The 23,112-nt window shown below is 45.1% G+C and overlaps 1 protein-coding gene across 2 annotated transcripts; it reads right to left on the minus strand.

Annotated features, from left to right (window-relative positions):
- On the minus strand, positions 1-22,812 carry CBX6 (chromobox 6). 2 transcript variants are annotated; one of them, XM_066633213.1, is made up of 5 exons: positions 22,553-22,812; positions 22,345-22,388; positions 22,121-22,186; positions 21,925-21,991; positions 1-10,150 (listed from the first exon to the last, which is right to left on the minus strand). In XM_066633213.1, exons 1-5 carry the CDS (start codon positions 22,619-22,621, stop codon positions 9,239-9,241), a joined length of 1,158 nt encoding a protein of 385 aa, XP_066489310.1. In that variant the 5' UTR covers positions 22,622-22,812; the 3' UTR covers positions 1-9,238. The 2 variants fall into 2 exon arrangements, with proteins under 2 accessions (XP_066489310.1, XP_066489309.1); XM_066633212.1 differs by having other exon boundaries at positions 1-10,204.
- Positions 22,813-23,112: the final 300 nt, after the last annotated feature.

Below are 23,112 nucleotides of genomic sequence, written 5' to 3' on the forward strand. Positions count from 1 at the left end.
CAAGGGAAAGTAACCAAGTAGTCCCAAGATCCTGCAGAAACTGAAAGACCAACAAGCCCTGCCATCAGAGTAGTTTCCACATTTTAGTTAGAATTGGGCAAGCAAGCCATCTAGGAAGACTGTCAGCTTCAGACTGTTATGCTTGTGGGTTTCAGTAACACATACTCAATAAGGACAGCAATAGGGCCTAGATTAGGGCTTCTCAAACTAGGGCGTCATGACACCCCAGCCTGAGGGCCCTGGCCTCTGCCCCCTTCAGGGGCAGGAGGGAGGCAGCGACACAATCCCCAGGATTGCGTTGCTAAGGATGCTGCAGGGACTGGCATGTACTTAACAGTTCCCACAGTAGCCTCCTGGGGCTGCAGGGAGCCCTGCACGACCCTCCAAAGGGCTCCCCAAAGATCACTCTGAAGTGAAAGCGGAGTGATCGCACTCCACTTCTGGTTTTGCAGAGTCAGAGTGCAATTGCTTCGCTTTCACTTTCTACACTTCGGGGAGCCCAGCAGAGGGTTGCGCAGGGCTCCCTACATGCCCGGGAGGCTGCTGCAGGGACTGGTAAGTAAATGCAAGTCCCTGTGCCCTGCCTTAGCCTTACCCCCACCCACGCTGCTTTCCCTGCTCCATAGCAAGGACTTGCTGCGGCTCAAACTCTCCCAGAGAGTTTGAGAACCGCTGGCCTAGATGAAGAACTGGCCAGTTGCATGCTCATGTCTAACCCCTCCTAACTGTGTAGAGGTGTCTTTTAAAGAGTGGTTCTCTTATAATTAGCAGAGGGCGAATAACTGTCCCTATTTGTCACACCTTAGCACCTGGTGTGCTTTGTGTCACCTTTGTGTTTGTTTAGATTTGTGAGTCTCTGTGGATCAGTGAGCTTTTGTTCTTCTGCTACATAAAACACTTTGTGAACTTTTTTGTTGAAAAGTGATATGCAGGCATGCCCCCATATCCACATGGGTTCCATTCTGGAACCCCCTTCCCCTCCTGGTTAAGTGAAACCATGGATACAGGCAAATGCCTCCCCTCACCCTCTAGAGCCAAAGGGAGCTCCACTCCCCTCGCCTCCAGAGGGTTCTCTGAGCTCTAGAGGTTAAAAAAGTCACTTCCGGTTTCATGGAGAAACCGGGACTGACATTTCACAGAGAAACCGGAAGTGACTTTTTTTGTCTCTGGGGTTTAGAGTACTCATCAGAAGCGACCCAATTCACAAATAACTGAATCCACATCTACAGGATCCATGGACAGGGGGGCCCCTTGTAACTGTTCTTAATGATTATTATATTCTGAAGCAGCTGAGACCACAATCACAGAGTTGGAAGTAACCTCAAAGGTCATCAAGTCCAACCCCTACCAAAGCAGACTGTCATTGATTTAATTAGGATATTAGTTTCCCTTGACATCAGTTAACAATTTTGTGCTCTGCCTTAATTTCTCACCAGTTCTGCAGGAAGGTAACACAAATTCTACACCTGCAAAAACTGACAGCACACCTACATTATGCAATTAAACACTTATTTAATCTGAGCTTATTTTGCAATTTATTCTACTTCTGCTGGTCACTGGGAAGAGCATGACTAACTATGTAGGCCCTTGGAATAATGCAACTTCCAATGGAAATCCTATTCAGGCCCCTACTCTGGCATCTGAGATTTCACCAGGCATTTCTCACACTGTTCCAAACCTATTTTTGCAACCATGCAGATTACAAAAATATTTAAAAACTGACAGAAAGTTGAATCTCAGAAAGTTGAATTTAAAAAAATACCAAATCCTATCCTTGTAAGGAAGCTGCACAACTTTGGTCTTCTCTATAATTGTCATACCTGAATGAATACATACATATATACATACCAGTTTCACAACACTTTTCTATTCCAAAGAAAAAGCAAGTAGAGTTGCTGGAGTGAAGAGAGACATGAAACTGATATGTAACTATGAAAGCATATTGAATTAACAAGGGGCATTCACAGCAAACATGCTTTGCATGCAGTAAGGGCCATTGCTAAAGTCCTAACATCTCCCACTTAAAAGGGCCAGAAAAGACTTCTGCCAGAGACCTTGAGTGTTGCTGTCACTCAGAGAAGACAGTGCTAGGTCAGGTGGACCAATGGTCTTATTTCCATATGAAGCAGCATTGTAAATACATTTAAGCATTCAGAAGTAACCAATATAAAGTCTCCATCAATGTCAGAACCAGCAGACCTCCTATGTGGGGCTGAGAGAGGAGACTGAAGATGGTCAGGGGCTTCTGTTACAGGAATATTTTCCTTTCCTATATCATATGGCTACCTCCCCAGCCAACCTCACTGCTTCATTTTCAAGTCTCTTCAAAGTCTGAAATATTATGAAAGAGAAAATTCACCTCTGAAATACGTATATTAAAGAGGGAGTGCAACTAGGGCTGCTTATAAACATAAATAAGAACAGCTTTCACAACCATAGCAGTCCCCAGTCCACTTTTCTGTATTAGCAGCAAAAATGGGGGACACCCCAAAAAGCAAAGTAGTTTGCTGCAATCCTAGATTCCCAGCACTATGGTCACACAACAGGCCCATGCTGCCTTTGTTTAAAGAAAAGCACTGTGGCAGGTTAAGTGGAGGATTATTTAAAACTATTCTTATTTAAAAAGAAAATAAAGGTCCCAGTTCTTGCACAATTAGTGGACACTGAAAAAAGTAACAAAGCAAGCAACACCTGGAGCACAGGATGTATCAGGTGAAAAAGTGCAAGCCCCCAGGTCAAAAGGCAAGGAGAAATCATGACACAATGGCCTGGATCATACAGAGGGACTTAGTATTTTAGTGAGAAATCCACTTCAGGCATACAAAATTTCCTGCCCAAGCCCCCACAAGAATCCTACATCTGCTGGGACCATGGGCCTCTCCCAATTCGCTTGATGACCCTAGCAATTCTTTAGCAGAAGTGCTATTTGTTCCCCACTTGCCTCCATCTCAGTTGTTCACTCATGTAACCGCAGGTGAACATTCTGTAAGGTGGAAATGCAACTGAGCTTCCCCCTAAAGACAAACATCCAAAATGGGTTCATGCTGATCTGGAAGACTCCATTCACATAGCACCCATTTTATAATGGAGGTAGGATTATAGAAGCACCCCTATTCTTTGGGGACAACTAAATTGTTGGGAAACAAGAAGGGGATTCTCCCTGCAAAGAGAATCACTGTATTTCACCCAAAATCACAGGTCTAGCCTGTTACATTTATACATTTCCCTGGATGAATATCTAGAACCTGCTCCAATACCAGATTGTTTAACACATACAGGGGCACAGGACTGGAGAACCACTGAAAAATGAAATCAAAGTTCAACAGGAAAGGAACTAGTCAGACAAAAGGAGATTCTCTAAAAATGAAGGGCTACAACAGTTCTCAGCAAACCTTAATAGAATTTTGCTTTCTAGGGATGCATCAAATACTTTTCCCTGCACAGATACCAAACTTCCATTTCAATTCCACTTTCCTACTGGCTAGAAGAAGTGAACAATTAAGAGCATGGAAGCAAAGGTGCAATTTTGCATGCAAGAGAAACACAAAAGCTACTTCCACAGACACTGAACACTGCCCACAGAGTAGCAGAACACAATCTTTGTCCAATAAAAACTCCTTCTTATATCCTTCATCTCCCTTGTCCCAGTGTGCGCCCAAGTAAATACCAGGAAATCATTCTGCTGTTCAACAACTGATACAGAAGGACAGTGCCTTCTACAATACTAGTATTGGCACACTCAAGAAAAACAGAGAGCCTGGAAGACAACCTGACAGCCATTTGGATAACACAGGTGTAAAAATTTCACAAGATATTTGAATAATCAAAAAGTGCGATAACACAGGTTCTCCTTAGAGAATTTTTAAGATGGCTCTCAATAGGGGATGTTGGTATTTACCAAAGTGCACACTGGCTCCTGGTAGATGTAGTACTTGTGCATGCCTTGTTTAGTTCAGAAAGTCAACCCAACTTCTACCAATCAGTGCCACACATGTAACTTTATGGGGAGTATTCCTATCCAGTTATCATACCAGGCAAATTAGACTACATCCCTGTTGGGGTGGACCCTTCTTCCATGTTGTCACTTCCTACAAAAACTTAAGTCATACACTTGGTCTTTAAGACACCCCTTGTTCCTTTCACCTGTCCCCACCCCCCAGAATGAAAGTGATCACTACAGTTGCCTGTTTTAATTTTTTGTTTGCTATCCTCAGGGAGGCCCTGATCAATTTTCTGCAAGAAGGCTCTATAACATACTTTGAGAACTTCTGCATTAAATGGACCTGATGAATGTAGAGTCAATGTGGTCCATTTGAACAATTTCTTGTATGCCAACCCCAGTACGCAATGAAGTTGACCCATCAACAAACAAGAGGCAATTTTTGCCAGCCTCTAAGAACTCGTTTGCTCATTCTGCTGTTGCCTAGTACAGACACTTCTTGCCAATCTGCAATCTGAGACCTTATTGAACAACCCCAAAGCAGCAACATGTCCCATTCAATTCAGTAGGTCTTGTCTCAGCAGGAAATCTTGAGATTCAGACTGCTAACTCACACCAGTAAGCTAATGACAAAATGTCACATAACCTGATAACTTCGCCAGAAACAGGCTAAATCCTGGCTTCATCATATCCAGGAAGGAAAGAAGAAAGCATTCCCCCTCACCACAAGTTAGTAGAGGGAAGACCATTTTTTTTTTCCTAAGACATGGACTTGGTTCCTCAGATCAGGAACTGCTGTTCTCCTTATGCCTTTTATTCTTCCCTTGCCCACTTGAATGATCAGAACACTGCCCTCCCTACCACACACAAATACTAAAAATACTCTCTTCTTTAAGGACCAGCTAATACCACTACAGTTTGTGCAATCACTGCATTTAATATTTTTAAATTCTCTATCCTCCTCTGTCTGTAAAAATCTCATTACCTTTTTTTTTAAAAAAACCTTTTCTTTTTCTTTTTTTGCAAAACTAGTCTTTTCCCCCCCTCCCACCCCCCATCCATCAAACTCTCCACTCTAAAAACAAAAAGGACAACAACATGGCACAGACACAAGCAATATCCTCCTGACTTTCCCACTCCCAAATCACAGGCCCTCTTTGAATAAAGAGTGTGCGCAGGTTGTATTTTATTTTCTATGGGGAGAAAAAAGCCATAATGATGCAAGGCATAAAGATGGAACCACAGCCTAAACCACTAATAGCAGCCCTCTGTCACCCTCTAGTGGCTACATGGTAATGGGGATCAGATTTGCCACTTGGCATAAAAGATCAACATAATTTGCTTTCGTGGTTGTGTGCCAGATAGCAAGAGAAGCTTTCTAAGGCAAACACATCCAACTCTACACTCCACACATCTGATTTTTCCCTCTCAAGAGCGGTGCTTCTTTTTTGAAGGGGACGGATGGACAATTGTTCAAACCTATAGGGAGCAAGTGGGCTACCCAGCTGGTACACTTGGCAGCACAACACCAAAGGGAAGGTAGAGGCTGCAAATGCCAAAGTCACAGCCAGAACAGCAGACTTGTCTTTGCATCGGAGTCACATTTCTGCAGACTACTCACTCCAGGCCATATCCCTGGCTTCTGCATCTCAACGCAGTCAGCTGGCTGCAGAGAGACAAAACATGAAATAATGCCGATGGAACCATTAGTGTAGTGCTAGCCTCTGCTCCCTGCAACTGGCTCTGCAACATCAACCTGTTGGGATTTAGGCAAGGAGAAGTTTGTTACTGGTTTAGGAAATTGTCCTTACTATACAGGTGTGCCTCAGTATACGCAGGGTTCCGTTCTGGACACACACCCCCCGTGGATACCAGGGGTCCATGGATACTGCGGACACCTCCCTCCAGTCCCTGTGGCTCCCTCACACGCCCATTTCATCATTTTAAACACTTACCAGGGCAAAAATCTAGCCAATTTAACCCTGGTAACTTTTAAAAATGATTTAATGGGTGTGTGGGGGTGCAGGCAGCCCCCATCCCCTTGCACCCCCCCCCACTCGCCCATTAAGCTATTTTTAATACTTACCCAGGGTGCCTTCTTGTTTAAACAGGCTGCCTTTGGCAACTGGGAAAGGAACAGCAGTGAGGTCTTCCTGTTGACCTCACTGGAGTTCTCTTTAACCATTTTAGCTGCTTAATGAGAAGGAGGAGGTGTGGGAGGTTGCCCCCACCCTCTCTGCATCCACTAAATCATTAAAAGGGTTACTGGGGCGAAAATTGGCTTGTTTAAGCAAGTCGATTTTTCCCCCCAGTAACTTTTAAAAATGATTTAATGGGCACGGGGGGCCCCCTAATATCCACAGATACATGAAACTGTGGATACAGGAGCTGTGGATATCCCCCCCCCAATACAGTGCAGAGCTGCTCACCTTGTCCCACTCTTTGCACTTTTTCTAACACTGGGTCTCTTTTCTGCTGGAAGAACTCCACCAATGCTATGTCTTCCCCTGTCATCCCCTCCAACACTGACAGAAAGAAAAAGGGCCAACCTGAGCCTGCCATTAAGCCACCCAGTTTCCAAAGTTCTACAGCCTTGCATAAGATCTAAGGAAGGCAAATGCCCTGCTCTCTGAAAAGTTAGAGAAACCAAGCAACAAAAAACTCCAGAGATGTGGGAGAAAACTGTCAAGAGAACATGTGCTAAAATATCTGAAGAGTTTCCTATTAAAATTCCCTTTTATATTGCCCATCTACTTTTTTTCAAATATCAGTCAAAGTTCAGAACAAAATGCCACACAAACATACCAAGCAATCTCAAAATATGACCGATTGGTATGCGTTCACTCAGTATAATAGTTCCTCTCTCGCAGCTTCATAAAATAATTCCTCTATATTTTCTTCTCCTTTAAAGTCTTCTCTTTAATACAAGTCTCCCTGCACATCCCCCATTATACAACTCTCCCCTCTAGCCCAGCCCACCCACCTTCGAAGCTACCTCATTAAAATAAACTCCCTTGAAAAGCCTCCCACTTCTGAGGCAACAATGGGATACAGCCTGCCTCACTCAACTCATGAAAAAGGACAAACAGCTATTTTCATTGCATGCACCTGTGGAATTACAGAAAGCCTTAGACTTGTACACTAATGGGAGGAGTGTGGAGGTGCACAACCTTTCACTCGTTCCACAACAGTTCCGCAACAGTTTCAAAAGGACACAAAGGTGTTGCATGGTAGGATCAAAGAACAACATCTTGAATTGTACATCTTGACTACACTCAAACTGTCACAATCACACCGCTTAACATTGTACATTTTACTTTTAGGCATCTCTATATGTTACTCTTATTCAAGATTGATAAGGTATCGCTACACAACATCTCTTAATCCTGTATTTAGCAAAGTCCTGGCTTTTTTTTTTTCCTTCAGAGAACACATATGACCAACTGGAACTTTGCAAGGCCGATGAGAAAAAGTGGGGCAGCTTAAAAAAAGAGAGGAAGGAAAAATCCTTCCCAATATGAGATACTGAGTGTCAGTACTCTACTTTTAAAAACATCAATTAATTCATTAAGGTATATTAACCACAATATATTTGCAGCACCAGCCTTTACACTGTATTGATAAATAATTAACTCAAAGTAAATATAAACAAAAACACACCACACGCTAAACAAGCCCTTGAAAGGAAGAAAGTTCAAACAGGAATGTAGGGAAAGAGATGCCAAAAATAGCTGGGTTTAGTTATTTCAGTGACAGCGCTGCATGCAGGCAAGCCCTTAAGAGTCACTCTTCTTTCACACATACACACAGAATCCTACCTCTCCCCCTTTCCCTGTGTAATATCATTTACAAACAGCACAACAGGCAATACTACATACATACATGCCGCTGGTAATGAAAAGGAGGCACATAGAAGGTTAACAACAAGGCTGGATAGCAGTAAGATGACAACGGATGAACCAGGAAGCAAACATTTGCAGAAATGCTTTTAGACTTGCACTTGGACACCAATATACAAGTACATGGTTATTAACACCTTATGGGGGTGGTGGGGAGACAGCAGAAGCAGTCACATAACTGCCTGCTTTCAAGATAGGGTGCTACGGTATCACTCAAATGAATTCATGAAAAGCAAGGTGTCAAAGGGAGGTGGATGGGAGGGACAGGCAAATGTACTGCAAATGCACATACATACACACACCACCAAGATCCAACAGACGCATAGTAGGATTTCACAACAGGTTCTTAGCACCTTTGGTTGGCAACTGCAGAAGCAATTTGAGATCCTAAGAGTTGCAGATGTGAATGTTCTTCCATCTCAATAACCTGAAGAGAGATGCAGATGGGGAAAGACAGACCCAGCAGGCCCTTCTGCTATCCACCCCACTGCAAGGATGACAGAATTGAAGTTGATCAATGCAAAACAAGAGGAGCAGGGCAGCACCACTGCACAACTTTTCTATCTACCCTGAAGGATGGGTGTGCTGCTCCCCTTCTTTTGATCATTAGCAGTCCCAGGAAGGCAACCCATGTGCTTCAGAGGAAAGAAAAAGGAGCAGCAGCAGAAGATCCAAGTCTTGATGGCCAGTCGAATAAGGCTGAAGAAACTTTGGGGGAAGAAATGAACAGGAAGTACCAGAACCAACAAAGAGCTCAGGATATAAATCAGAGGGGACAGTTCCCAAGCCATCTCAGAGTGCCACCACAGTTACCAAGTTAGCACCTCTCATATACGCAAGGTGGAAAAGGGGTCAGGAGCACACTGCATGATTCGGATGTACACACATCCCCAGAAGTTCCACAAGGGTTCCACAATCTTCTCACCTTCCCTTTCCCCCAAAAGCTTTTTCTATCCCTGACAGCCAAAGCTATCTTACTCAAATCACAGATACAGAAAGAGAATGGTGACAAGGCTAGAGTTACAGAGTAAACACCCTGACTAAGCAGTCTTCCAAAAGCTGTATCTCATTTCATTAAACAGAATGGAAAAAACATACCCTTCTGCACTTAAACATAACAACTCAAGTTCTTATTCATCAGGCTCCATCACTGTGACATAATCCTTGAAGACAAAAAAGGAAACTGTCATAGCTTTGAGCATCTTGGAAAGTTCCATTTGGGAACTCCAGAAGACATTCATTCCCATTCCTCTAACGCCATCTCAACTTCCAAGCAAAAAAGAAAGGAAAAAAAGAACAAAGGGAGAAAAACAGGCATTCACACCATGCATGATCTTGCAGTAGAGCCTTCCTGTCCCATCGCCCTCCCCCAACCCTGCTGAAAGAGAAACACAGCCTCTCATTTGCTGCTACTGCCACCACTGCCTCCTCCTCCTCCTCCAGCTGCTGCCACCTTCTCAAAATCCTCTGCATTGCAGAATTCCTTGATGGTGACCGTCAGGAGGTTGCTGGTGACATCAGTGACCACGACATTAGAGCACGGGGACATTTCAGGGCGCCAATCACCAGCCTCCTGCTCTGGGTCAGAAGAGGATGGGGATGAGGGCATCTGACCCCCTCTGGAAGGAGACTGCTTGCTGGTGGCTGCTGACTCGAGCGGAATTGACAGATCAAGGACTTCTGACTCATGCCAGTTAGGAACGGCAGGGCTTAGGGTCTCAGGGAGCAGCTTTGGTGGAGAATCATCTGGATCAGATGAAGAGTGCGGAGCTGGTGAAGGGCAGTCAGAGGAGCTGGAACTACGGGCATCATAGGGAGTAGAGCCCATAAGCCCACAAGAGGCACCTGCAGAGCCTCCTGCCTCCGTCTTCCCCTCTAGAGATGGGGTTGGAGCAGATGGCTTGTTGTACAGAGGGAAGTTTCCAAACTTCATGTGGCGAATCTGGTTGCGAAGCATGCTCTCACTGAACTTCTTGCTCTTGCCAATAACACGATTGCGCGAAGGAATCTTAGGTCGAGCCAAACTTCCTCCCCCACTTGCTGGTTTGCCTTTATCAATCACTTTCAGATTGAGAATGATGCGGCTGCGCTTGGGCTCACGAGGCTTCACCTTGCGATTGATGATACGGACGGTTTCAGAAAAAGGAGAAACAGGAGGGCGCAGGCCAGTGCCTCCACCCACTCCACTATTCTGGGGATCTGGGCGGGGCAGAGGGCGCCGGGACATACGGTGGCATCGCCGGATGTCCTTCTTGAGCCGGTGCACTGCAGCACTGGAGTGGAGCTTGGGTGAGGACGTGCTAGAACCAGGCTTGACAGAAAAATGTACATCCCCAAAATGTAGGGCCTCGGCCTGGGCCCGAGCCTGCAGTGGGTGGGGAAAAACGGAAAAAATAAGATTAGATTGGTGCACCTTAGATCGTGGGTATGCAAAGTTCACCTGAGGGAAGGAGTGCCTGAGATTTTCAGCGGCTTGCAATTTCAAACCTAAGCTAAACCTAGACCAGTGGTTCTCAAACTGGTGGGTTGTGACCCATTAGCCAGGGAACCACTTGTCTCTGCCCCTTTAAGAGGTAGCAACACAACCCCCAAGATCGTGCTGCTGCGAGTGAGAGGAGGGATTTCTTAATTTACCTGCCGCCAGTGCTGCAGTCCTGCAGGGGTTCAGGGAGCTCTTTGCAGGACTCCCCACGCCTGCAAATATCTCAAAAAAAGAAAACAAAAGGGCAGTTCCTGTCTCACTGCAAAAACCAGAAGTGCCTGGTTTTTATTTTTTGACACTTACAGAGGCTTGGATCACCCTGTGGAGGGTTCCCCAGACCCTCCAGGACTGCAGCACTGACTGCAGGTAGGTAAAAAAAAAAAAAAAACTCTCTTGTCCAGGCAGCAGCATGATCCTGGGGACTGTGTTGCTGCCTTCCCCTGTAACAACTTATAGGGCTCCCAACTCCATTATAGGAGTTTTGGAAGCACACTGACCAAGTGACATGTAAGTGAGCAAGCAAAGGCAAACTCAAATGCATGGAATACATTTCCATACAATTTAAAAGTATGAGAATATAATTCAGAGTATTGGTCTTGTTTCAAATACTGAAAAACACAAGGAAGTTCTTTTCAGCGAATGAGGGAGCTTGTTAATGTTAACTCTGGGGTTACACCACAAACTTTAGTCAACACTGGAGCACGCCAATTGAGTAGAGCACAGACTGAAGCACAGCACAGATGACAGCCAGCTTCCTGCAGACATGGGAGGATTTGCAGAGTAACCATTTTAAATCTGTAAAATATATAATCCCCTATCCGCCTCATCAGTTGAGAAAGCTGACAAACTTGGACAAGAGCAACAAATCATAGTAATTATAAGGATATCTGATCATAAACTTTTGACATACTTAAGCTTTAGCTATGTGGTGATTAGAAATTTAGATGATCTGGTGCAAATATAAGATACCTGAAATCACCTTTGGGTTCAAAGAAGAGAACACAGATATTCCAAACTGAACAGGATAATTCAGTGGTTCCTAAGCATTTTAGCACCAGGACCAACTTTTTAAACATAGGTAGGAAGCTGAAAGCCAGGACCTCAAAGGTAGCACTCTCAAAGTGCTACCTGTTCCACGCGCAGGGCCAGCTAGGCAGGTGGAGATCAGGGCTCTCAATGCGTGGAGACGGCGGTGTAGGGAGGAGGGGTTTAGATTCATTAGGCACTGGGGAACATTTTGGGACAAGCAGGGCCTGTACAAGAGGGACGGGCTTCACTTGAACCAGAATGGAACCAGACTGCTGGCGCATAACATTAAAAAGGTGGCAGAGCAGCTTTTAAACTGATCCCTGGGGGAAGGCCGACAGGAGCCGAGGGGCATCCGGTTCGGCACTCCTCATCCCTGTGGGACAAGGATGGGGAGGTTAGAGAACAACAAGACAAAGGCAGAGCAGGAGAAGAAACTTGGAATGGTAGCGTGATGGGATGTGATAGACGGTTTGGCACAGTGAGAGGATGCAGGGACAAAGGAGCTAATAAGCAGCCCACCCTGGGGCATTCCATGTACAAATGCTTTTATGCAAATACCCGAAGTCTCCGAGCAAAGAGGGGAGACTAGGGAAAATATTGACATAGTGGGCATAATGGAAACCTGGTGGAATGTGGAAAATCAGTGGGATAGAGGCAATCCTAGGCTATAAACTCTACAGGAGGGACAGGGAGCAGGTGTCGAAGGTGGGGTTACCATTTCCGTTAAGGAAGGGATAGAATCCAGCAAAGTAGAGATTGAAGGCATGTCCGACTCCACCATAGAATCTCTGTGGGTTAAATTACCAGGCCTCAGGAGCGATGTAATACTGGGGGCGTACTAACCCTTGACTTCCGACAAGCGGACTTCCCTCAAATGAGGAGGCTGGTTAGAAGGAGGTTGAAAGGGAAGGTAAAAAGAGTCCAATCTCTCCAGAGTGCATAGAGGCTGTTTAAAACAACAGTAAAAGAGGCCCAGCGGAAGTGTATACCGCAAAGGAAGAAGGGCTCGACTAAGTCCAGGAGGGTGCCCGAATGGCTAACCAGCCAAGTTAGAGAGGCTGTAAAGGGCAAGGAAGCTTCCTTCCGTAAATGGAAGTCTTGCCCTAATGAAGAGAATTAAAAAAGAACATAAACTGTGGCAAAAGAAATGTAAGAAGGTGATACGGGAGGCCAAGCGAGACTATGAGGAACGCATGGCCAGCAACATTAAGGGGAATAATAAAAGCTTCTTCAAATATGTTAGAAGCTGGAAACCTGCCAGAGAAGCGGGTGATCCTCTGGATGGTGAGGGAGGGAAAGAAGAGATGAAAAGAGACTTAGAGATGGCAGAGAAACGAAATGAGTTCTTTGCATCTGTCTTCACGGCAGAAGACCTCAGACAAAAACTGCTGCCCAAACGGCTCCTCCTGACCAAGGAATTAAGTCAGATAGAGGTTGAAAGAGATGTTTCAGACCTCATTGATAAATTAAAGATCAGTAAGTCACTAGGCCCTAATGGCATCCACCCAAGAGTTATTAAGGAATTGAAGAATGAAGTTGCTGATCTCTTGACTAAAATATGCAACTTTCCCCTCAAAACGGCCATAGTGACAGAGGATTGAAGGATAGCAAATGTCACACCGATCTTTAAAAAGGGAAAGAGGGGTGACCCGGGAAACTATAGGCCAGTCAGCCTAACATCTATACTGGGTAAGATGGTGGAATGCCTCATCAAAGATAGAATCTCAAAACACACAGATGAACAAGCCTTGCTGAGGGAGAATCAGCATGTCTTCTGTAAGGGTAAGTCTTGCCTCACAAAACTTTTAGAATTCTTTGAAAAGGTCAACAGGCATGTGGATGCGGGAGAACCCATGAACATTATATATCTGGACTTTCAGAAGGCGTTCGACACAGTTCCTCACCAAAGGCTACTGAAAAAACTCCAGTCAGGGAAATAGAGGGCAGGTCCTCTCCTGGACCGAGACCTGGTTGAAGACCAGGAAACAGAGAGTGGGTGCCAATGGGCAATTTTCACAATGGAGAGAGATGAAAAGCGGTGTGCTCCAAGGATCTGTCCTGGGACTGCTGCTTCTCAACCTCTTCATAAATGACCTGGAGACAGGGGTGAGCAGTGAGGTGGCAAAGTTTGCAGACAACACCAAACTTTTCCAAGTGGTGAAGACCAGACGTGATTGTGAGGAGTTCCAGAAGGATCTCTCCAAACTGGCAGAATGGGCAGCAAAATGGCAGATGTGTTTCAATGTAAGTAAGTGTAAAGTCATGCACATTGGGGCAAAAAATCAAAACTTCACATATAGGCTAATGGGTTCTGAGCTGTCTGTGACAGATCAGGAGAGAGATCTTGGGGTGGTGGTGGTGGACAGGTCGATGAAAGTGTCGACCCAATGTGCGGCGGCAGTAAAGAAGGCCAATTCTATGCTTGGGATCATTAGAAAAGGTATTGAGAACAAAACAGCTAATATTATAATGCCGTTGTACAAATCTATGGTAAGGCCACACATGGAGTATTGTGTCCAGTTCTGGTCGCCACACCTCAAAAAGGACGAAGTGGAAATGGAAAAGGTGCAAAAGAGAGCGACTAAGATGATTACTGGGCTGGGGCACCTTCCTTATGAGGAAAGGCTATGGCGTTTGGGCCTCTTCAGCCTAGAAAAGAGACGCCTGAGGGGGGACATGATTGAAACATACAAAATTATGCATGGGAAGGATAAAGTGGATAGAGAGATGCTCTTTACACTCTCACATAACACCAGAACAAGGGGACTTCCACTAAAATTGAGTGTTGGGAGGGTTAGGACAGACAAAAGAAAATATTTCTTTACTCAGTGTGTGGTCGGTCTGTGGAAGTCCTGCCTTTAAAAAGGGATTGGGCAAGTTTCTGAAAGAAAAATCCATTATGTTTTACAAGCCATGATGTGTATGTGCAACCTCCTGATTTTAGAAATGGTCTGTCAGAATGCCAGCTGCAAGGGAGAGCACCAGGATGCAGGTCTCGTTATCTGGTGTGCTCCCTGGGGCATTTGGTGGGCCGCTGTGAGATACAGGAAGCTGGACTAGATGGGCCTCTGGCCTGATCCAGTGGGGCTGTTCTAAGACATTAGGACCCACCTAGCTTTATGAGACTTTTAAAAAGTTGCACATCTGCTCAGGCCTCTTTTTTACCTTTTTATCTTTTTTACTATGGGGGGCACCAACAAGAGCATTTGTTAAGCTTCATGTTCATTGGATTAGGACCATTCTAGTGGTTGTGTTTACTCTTGAGTAAATGTGCACAACTGTGGAGCATTAGCCTACTCACAAGTAAACAAAAACATGTTGCTCTGTTTCCATATGACTCAATAGTTTTCCTATCAGATGGGGAGGTTTCCTTCTAGAGTGTTTTTTGGGCCTGCATTCATTGGATCGGAACCATTCTGGTGGCACTGTGTTCCTCTCGGCCTGCCCTTCAAAGGGGCTGAGGGCCCAATCCTATCCAATTTTACAATGCCGGTGCAGCCATAATGTAGCCTTGAGGAAAGGGGACAAATGTTCCCTTACATGGAGGAGGCTTCCATGATTGCCCCCTCCCTGCAGGACATGGCGCATGCCCCATTGGCACAGTTGCACTGCTGCTGGAAAATTGGATAGGATTTGGCGCTGAGGCACATTCAGCCAGAAACTCACTAGATGGTCAAGACAGGCTACTGCTTTTTCTGCCTTAGCCCTTTTATCTGCAATATGAAGACAATACCAGTCTAACTTCCAGAAATGTTGTGAGGATGACCAACAGCGCAATCCTACACTCTGTTTGCACAGGCTATCGCAAACATGCCATAAAACAAATTGTGACAAGGTAGAAGTTAGTAGTGCTGTCAGGAAGGCCTGCGCTGACCTGCTGAAACCAGTGCAAGTCTCAACACATACCGGAGCAGGTAAGCTCTGTGCCGGGCAGTACAGGAGTGGGGGAGGGCAGGCAGAGAATATAATGGGGCGTGGTGGACAGATCAGGCCCAGGAGAGGGGCAGGATCAGCGGCAGTGGTGCATGGCATATCCTATCCCTTCTACCAAGCCAGATCCGCTGACATGGAGCCACTCGAACCTGCACCAGTGATTTAGCAGGTGCAAAACCGAGTAGACTTGTTGCATCAGCTGGGACTTTCTCTGGGGCAAGAGGACAAATGTTCCCTTCAGGATACAGTGCAAGCTGCACTAGCTCTGCTGCATCAGCACGGGGGAATTTCAATAGGATTGGGCTGGACTGAGAATGCTATATGAACACTTAACACACACTATAGATATGCTATCTGCTACTGGGGGTCCAATAAGAGTTGAAACTACTTTAGCTTCCTTAACCAGAGTAGTATTATTAAGAAGGTTGAGAGATGAATGATTAGGTTTAGCACACACAGTGCTTGATAAAGATTTTTGTAGAATGCAAGAGTTTTATTTGTGAAATCTTGGTTAACCCAAATCTCAAAAGATAATAAAAAGCTCTTGCTTTAGCAGGATTTTTTCCCTTTCTCTTTTTCAAGATTGTTATTTAACCATGAAGCAATGCACGTGAGACACAGCTGTTCAAGAATTTGCTTAAATCCATACTCCTAAAAAATGTCCCCACTGTTGAAATTATTCAAGCTTGGATTCAAAAAAGCAGCTCTATGAATGTTTATACATGGAGTCACATAGACTCAACTCATGCATTCACTGGAGGCCAGCATGGCAACAGTATGGTAGAGAAGTGGAGCAAGCACCTTTCCATTACACAGAACTTTCCATGTGAACTGGGGGCCCCATGTTGAGGACTTGCACACACAGTTTCTCTTCCTCCCTTTGAAGAAGCCAGAATGGTATGGCAGGGAGATTGAAAAGCCATAGAAGGAGGCTGCGGTGGCGGGCGGTGGCTGTGGCAGGGCTTTTCAGGGGCTGCCAAAGGGCCTTGCAGGCCACATGTTGGACCACCCTAAGGTAGAGGGAGCTTAAACTTGAATTAATGATCTTTGCTGCTGATTGTCCCCAATTCCCCCAACCCTCTGTGGGCAAAGAGTTCCTCCCACTGGCTCACTGCTGCTGCTGCCGCCATCTCTCACACCTTCTAGCCATCATTATTGACTCCTTATGCACAGCAGCCTTGAACTTCTATATCTCATAGCCCAAGCTCGGAAGTGAAGATGATTGTATTTTCTTATATCTGTAAGTCGTTGGAGGTACTAATGGGAATCATGGAAGCAGAGTGGCTCTCAGTGGGCAATCGTGAGCTGTGTGGGTCTTTAGCCAGTGTCCAACCTACTTGATCTCTGCTACTGCCTATGACCTCAGGTCCTTGGATAAGAATAGGGCACATGAGTCCAAACCAGTCATAAGATACTGTTATATTCATTAGCTTAACATACTGTAGGTAGAGAGATCTCTCATGCCAACATTCTCTTGTCCATGCAGTAAAGGAACAGCAGAAAACTATACTGTTACACCCGGAGTATAAAATCTTTGCAGAGATTTAAGATTGAGTCAACCCCTCTAAACTGAAAAGATTTTATCAATTCTTTCTCAAGCTTAATTTCTTTTATTGGAGGACTCAAGAACAGCTTACTAAAATATAATCACTCTATTCTATATATGCTATTGTATTGTATGTTCAGATATATATTCTATATCTGAATGTAATAAGAACTTCTGTTGACAGATATCATTTACGTGGTCATTTTATGAGATGAGATTTTATGAGATGACAGTTTAAGTCTAAACACTATAGGTAGACAACTAATCTTCAATGTAATTTTAAATTATATTTTTGCATTTCTCGCGAGATAAAATCCTCCATTCTGTAGTATGTGTAGAAAGTGTGTGCTACAAGAAACACTGTAGTAACCTATTGCTAAATACATGAGCATAGGGAATGACTTGATCGACCAGTCAATGAAATCAGCATACTTTTAAAAACAACCCCCAAACTACTACAAAGCAATTAGTTTACTGCAATGTTTCTCAAACTGTGGGTTGAGACCCACTAGGTGGGTCACAAGTCAATCTCAGGTGGGTCCCCATTCATTTAAATATTTTATTTTTAATATATTAGACTTGATACTACCATGGTACGTGACTGCATTGGGGGAAATGTTACAGACCCGTATTTTTAACAAGCTACTATGTATATTCTTTAACAATGATAGTCAACAGGACTTACTCCTGGGTAAGTATGGGTAGGATTGCTGGCTAGGATTGTTAAAAATGTTCCTGCTTGATGATGTCACTTCCGGTCATGACATCACTTCTGGTGGGTCCTGACAGATTCCTATACTAAAAAGTAGGTCCCAGTGCTAAATATGTGAGAACCACTGGTTTACTGAATACTAGTAAGTTATAACCATCATTCTTCTTAGTCCAATTAGGATTACTAAACCTCTCTCACCATCCAGTGCCCATAGTAAGAACTGCAGGCAAAGGTTTATTCATTCTCATTTTTGTCCTATCTACTTTCTCCTATAAATACTACAGAAGACATCATCATCCAAGGCATTAATTTAATGACTTATTAAAGCTGCCATTTAATACTGTGTTTTCTTTAGCACAGCAAAGAATAGCTTGCCAGCCAAAAAGCAAGGTAGGGATGGGCAGAAGATAGTTCAGGATCTACTGTAAGCTCTCTGGGTCACATTTAGTATAATCAGCATGCATTTTTGGCTCCCAACTGTTTGATCCTCTCTACCCGGACTGCTAAAATGAAGAAAGATTGGGGGGAAAAAATCAAGCATGGATTTTTGTGAGAAATGACTGTAAACTCAGTCATGCTACTGAAAATAAATACTTGGGCTGAGTAGGTATCACTCCAGAGCATGAATCTTTTGTAACTGTTTGAAACTGCATTACTGCAAGACTTATTTTCTACAAACTCTGAGAAGCAACCGCATATGAAAACACCTACACAACTCAATTGTACAGTCATTTACAGCTATTCCACAAGCAGATAAAATCCAATTTCCTAGGAATTATGTATCAAAGTAAAACCAGTACAAACCCATAAGCATTTCCTTATGAGTCTAAATTAGTGACTTCCAGGAATTCTTCCTATGAGGAACACAAAAAACAATTTAGAAATGTAGTAACTTGGGACTAGAGTGAAGTCTCAACAGTTTTCCATGAAAATCAAGTTGCTAAATCACCGATTTCCCCTGTTGGGGTTTTGTTCATTTTCAGCTCCAGAGTAGAGATCTTCCTCACCTCATAATAACTTCCCCTACTGGAGAATAATGAAATACCACTGAAGGTAGATGAAGTTTCCACAATTACTACCGCAATTACAGACAATAAGCAAAACTCACAAAGAGGAAAGTGTCATTTGACAAGGCATGCAACCTCCCCATTTCTTTTGTAGACCAAAAGCAAGATCTTGCAAACAACAACTGCAACTCCCTGATACACTCAGAAAACTCTGCTGCTGACTATCTGAATAAGTCTTCCTGGCTCACATCCACCCATCTTTACAATTTACATGATGAGTAAGAGCCAGATTCTTCATAAGCCCAAGTCACTTGTTCAGTTGTGCATGTAGTAGGAGGATATATTATGCAACACCACAAGAATCAAAGTACATTTGGGCCCCAGTATCCACGGATCCAGTATCCAAGGTTTCAATTCTTGGATTGAAAGGATTCTTGGATTAAAAGATTCTTCATCCTTCAGATTCGCAGATCTGAAGGATGAAGCCAAGGATGCCCTTTATAAAGTTAGAGAAAGTAAATAAACACCAAAATAGCTGTGCCTATTTCTGTGCAGCAAAATCACTCCCAACCTCCAATGTCCTCCCAATGTCACTCCAGAATACATCATGACCAGGAAGAGAATGCATAGTGCTGCATTCTGGGACGTCATTGAGGGAAGGGAAAAGGCCTGAAGTGATGAGGAAGAGGTTGAAGCCAAGTCTCAGACCTGAGACTACTTGCAGCCCTGAAAATTCAGTGATTTCACTGCATAGAGGTGGGCAGTTATTTTTGTTGTGTTTCTTTAAACGCCATCAGATGATGGACAGGATCCATCTCCCAAACTAATTTTATCTTGTTCTTTGGCTGTCTTATTAAGTTTGAACAAAAATATGGTAAAGTTTGCACAGTTTTGCTCAAATAAAAATGTTTCAGATGCAAAATACCAATGTTGCCATACTTTAAATGTGACATCACCCTATTTTCTTCTAAATGTAAAATATATGTAATGTGTACATTTTTTGTATATGAAGTAATACCATAAGTTCATGTGCTCCACTGGTTGTAAATCTTTCACTCCTACAAAACGCTAATTATTATGAAACCAGGCCATTTATTAAGAGCTAAGTTTGTGCAATAATGCACAACTCTGGTTCCCAGACCACTGCCTGGAGAACCAAGTAGCCCCAAAGAGTATATTAAATTGCTCATCCCTGCTTTCACGCTATGACACATTCAGGGGTTTCTGAAGTATTAGCACCTAAAATTAGTTAAGAAAAACATCTGGTTAATTTTTGAGTCATATTGGCTACGCACAAACCCTGAATAAACACATCAAACTCCTCGCTGAGAAGAGTGATGGAATCAAATTACTCAGAATTTAGGCAACTTTTTTTCCAATTCTAACAAAGTGCACATATTTGCTTTGATGGCATATTTAAGCCCTTCCTCCTCATGATAGATTTCCTTTCAAACTGTCAGAAGTATACAGATTTAAAATGTCAGCTCTGCAAACCCTCTTTGGCCTCCAAGGGTTATGCTTTCCCCATGTTTTCAAAAATCACATCTAGTATTAAAATAGCTGAACACAATGCTACTGAACTATCAAGCAGAACAGAAACTTGAGCCCACTCCATTTCTCATAGCAAGCAGATAGCGATCCAGCAAGCTAGAAACCGGTTTATAAAAAACACACACCTTTGTTACTTTTACAGAGAAAATGAGATCTGAACACCAGGAATAGATAAGAATACTTTTGGAGCTGCAATGACATATTTGAAGAGGTTCATGCAGCCTTCAACAAAAGTTACTTTGGACTGTCTGGTTTAATACTGCGAAAGGAAATAGGCAAAATCACGATCAGGATGTTATGAAATTCCAGAGATCCACGTGTTTTTTTTCCACATATTCCTGGTCCCCCTCACCTTGGCAAAGCTAAATCTCTGTCTTTCAGAAACATTTTAAACATTATTAGCTAGCACATTTCATCTTCAAAGTCCTGCCCAAGTACTAGTTAACAAGTCTCCTTAACTAATCAATCTCCTTAATAAATCCTATGGAGAAACTACCAGCCTGTTTTTAGAGGTGGGACAAGGTTCACTGTAAAGAACTTAGGGCGCAATCCTAACCAACTTTCCATCACTGGCATAGCTGTGCCAGTGGGGCATGTGCTGCAACCTGCAGTTGGGGAGCAGTCAAGGAGGCCTCCTCAAGGGAAGGCAATGTTTGTTCCTTACCTCAGAGTTGCATTGCCCTTATGTCGGTGCTGGAAATTTGGTTAGGACTGTGCCCTAATTCACACAACCATTTTTAATGTGAAGCCACAAGATGATGCATTTTCTGAGGCAGTGGTTCTCACATGTTTAAGCATTTGGACCCACTTTTTAGAATGAGACTCTGTCAGGACCCACCAGAAGTGATGTCATGACCGGAAGTGACATCAAGCAGGAACATTTTTTATCAATCTAGGCTGCAATCCCACTGACACTTACCAGGAGTAAGTCCTATTGACTATTGTTCAAAGAATATACATAATAGTTTGTTAAAAGTACAGGTCTGTCACATTCCCCAAATGCAGTCAGAAACCTTGATAGCATCAAGTCTAATACATTAAAAATAAATTATTGAAATGAATGGGGTCCCACCTGAAATTGGCTCATGACCCACAGTTTGAAAAACACTGCTCTGAGGGATTCTGACAACTTGTGAATGATGGCAACTGTCACATTTGGGGTGATTCCATTTTATCAGGTGCAAGAATCAACCAATGATACAGGAATGACTTTTTCATTAATTAGTACTTGCTACCAATCATGTATGTTAGGGATCAACGCTACCAATCAATGAGTTAGGGATACGTTTCTAAAGTGGTAATGATCCATTTTGACCGTGCGCACGTGCGGTTTGCTAAAGACGAACTTCAGCCTCAAAGAGGGGAAAGAAAACATCCTAAGAACAGCCCTGCTGGATGAGGCCATAGGCCCATGTAGTCCAGCTTCCTGTAACTCACAGTGGCCCACCAAATGCCCCAGGGAGCACACAAGACAGCAAGAGACCTGCATCCTGGTGCCCTCCCTTGCATCTGGCATTCCAATATACCCCATTTCAATAATCAGGAGGTTGCAGATACACATCATGGCTTGTAACCCGTGATGGATTTTTCCTCCAGAAATGATGGATTTTTGCTCCAGAAATGGAGGAACATAAGAGACCCACAGAGGGATAGTCTTTTGCACAGCACCAATAAGTTGGAGCACCGCTCTGTGTACACCTCCCCAAACAGTGCATGATGCACCGAGTTCCACCCTGCCCGTTTTGAAGCTGGTCTTCCTTTAAGTACTCAAATTGTGGTGCTCCAGAGAGACGTCACTCAGCCAGGCTGTGCAAGCGAGAGTTACCTTCAGCAGGAAAGTTTTGGGCTTGGGTCCTCTCTTCTTCGGCCCGTACAGCTCACGTTCACGCTCCCTGTGAAGGGAGGAAAAAGAAAGTCACCCACATGCTTTTTCCAACAACAGACAGGACAACCGGAGAGGAGGAGACTCAGGGCTGGTTTCAGTCGTCCGCCAACCCTGCAGGGCTGGCGTGCAGACTCACTTCTGCTCGAAGGCTGCGATCAGGCGGGAGTCCAGGATGTTCTCTTCGGGCTCCCAGGTGCTGTACCTGGCGGGGCAGAGGCAGGTGTTAATGCAGGGGGGCTGCGTGGGGGAGCCCCCCTGCAGCACTGAGCGCCCTGCAGCGCCCAGAGCAGCCCCGGAGCCCAGCCTGAGGCCGGGAGGCGGGAAGGGGCTGCATGCAGGCGGCAGGCGGGGAGCACTCACTTGATGGCCCAGCCTTTCCACTTCACCAGGTACTCGATGCGTCCCTGCAGGGGGGTTGGGGGAGGGGGGAGAGGAGCGGTTGGTGGGGGAGAAGGGAGCAGGTTAGCCAAGTGCCAACGGCAGCCAGCCCAGCGCAGCCCAACCACCCGCAGCACAGCCCAGCGCAGCCCGGGCTGGGTCGGGCCTGGCCGGCAGGCACCCCTCGCACCTTTCGGATCCGCCGCTTGATGATGGACTCGGCCGCGAAGACCCGCTCGCCCACTGCAGACAGCTCCATCTTGCCTCAGAGGCTCCCGCAGCCCATAATAATCCCGCCCGCCCGCTGCTGCTGCTGCTGCCGCTGCTCCTTCGCCTTCCTCCCTCCTCAGGGCTCCGTGTGTGACTGACTGAGGGGAGCGCGGCGGGGGTGGGGAGGGGGGCGCCTCGCGGACGCGCACGCAGGCGACAGTTTGGCGCGCGCCCCCGCCGAACTCCGTGGAGAGCGCGCGCGCGCGCGCGCACTCGCCGGGGGTGTCGCCGCCAGCGAGGCACGTGACGCGGCAGAGCCACGCCCCCTTCGCCACCGCTCTGCTTCCTTCCCCCTCCCCTCTGAGGGAAGAAGGTCGGTACTGCGCAGGCGCTGGCTCTTAAAGGGCCCGCGCCCTTTTCCGTTTGGCAGCAGGAGCGGTGCGGTGGACGTGCAGAACGCGCGGATGGGAAAGTACAGGGTGGACTCAGCGCGGCAGCGCCCCCCCCCCGCTCCCAGATACATACATGCAGTGCTTTCTT

Source organism: Tiliqua scincoides, chromosome 7 (assembly GCF_035046505.1).
Source record: "Tiliqua scincoides isolate rTilSci1 chromosome 7, rTilSci1.hap2, whole genome shotgun sequence".
Classification (NCBI taxonomy): Eukaryota; Metazoa; Chordata; class Lepidosauria; order Squamata; family Scincidae; genus Tiliqua; species Tiliqua scincoides.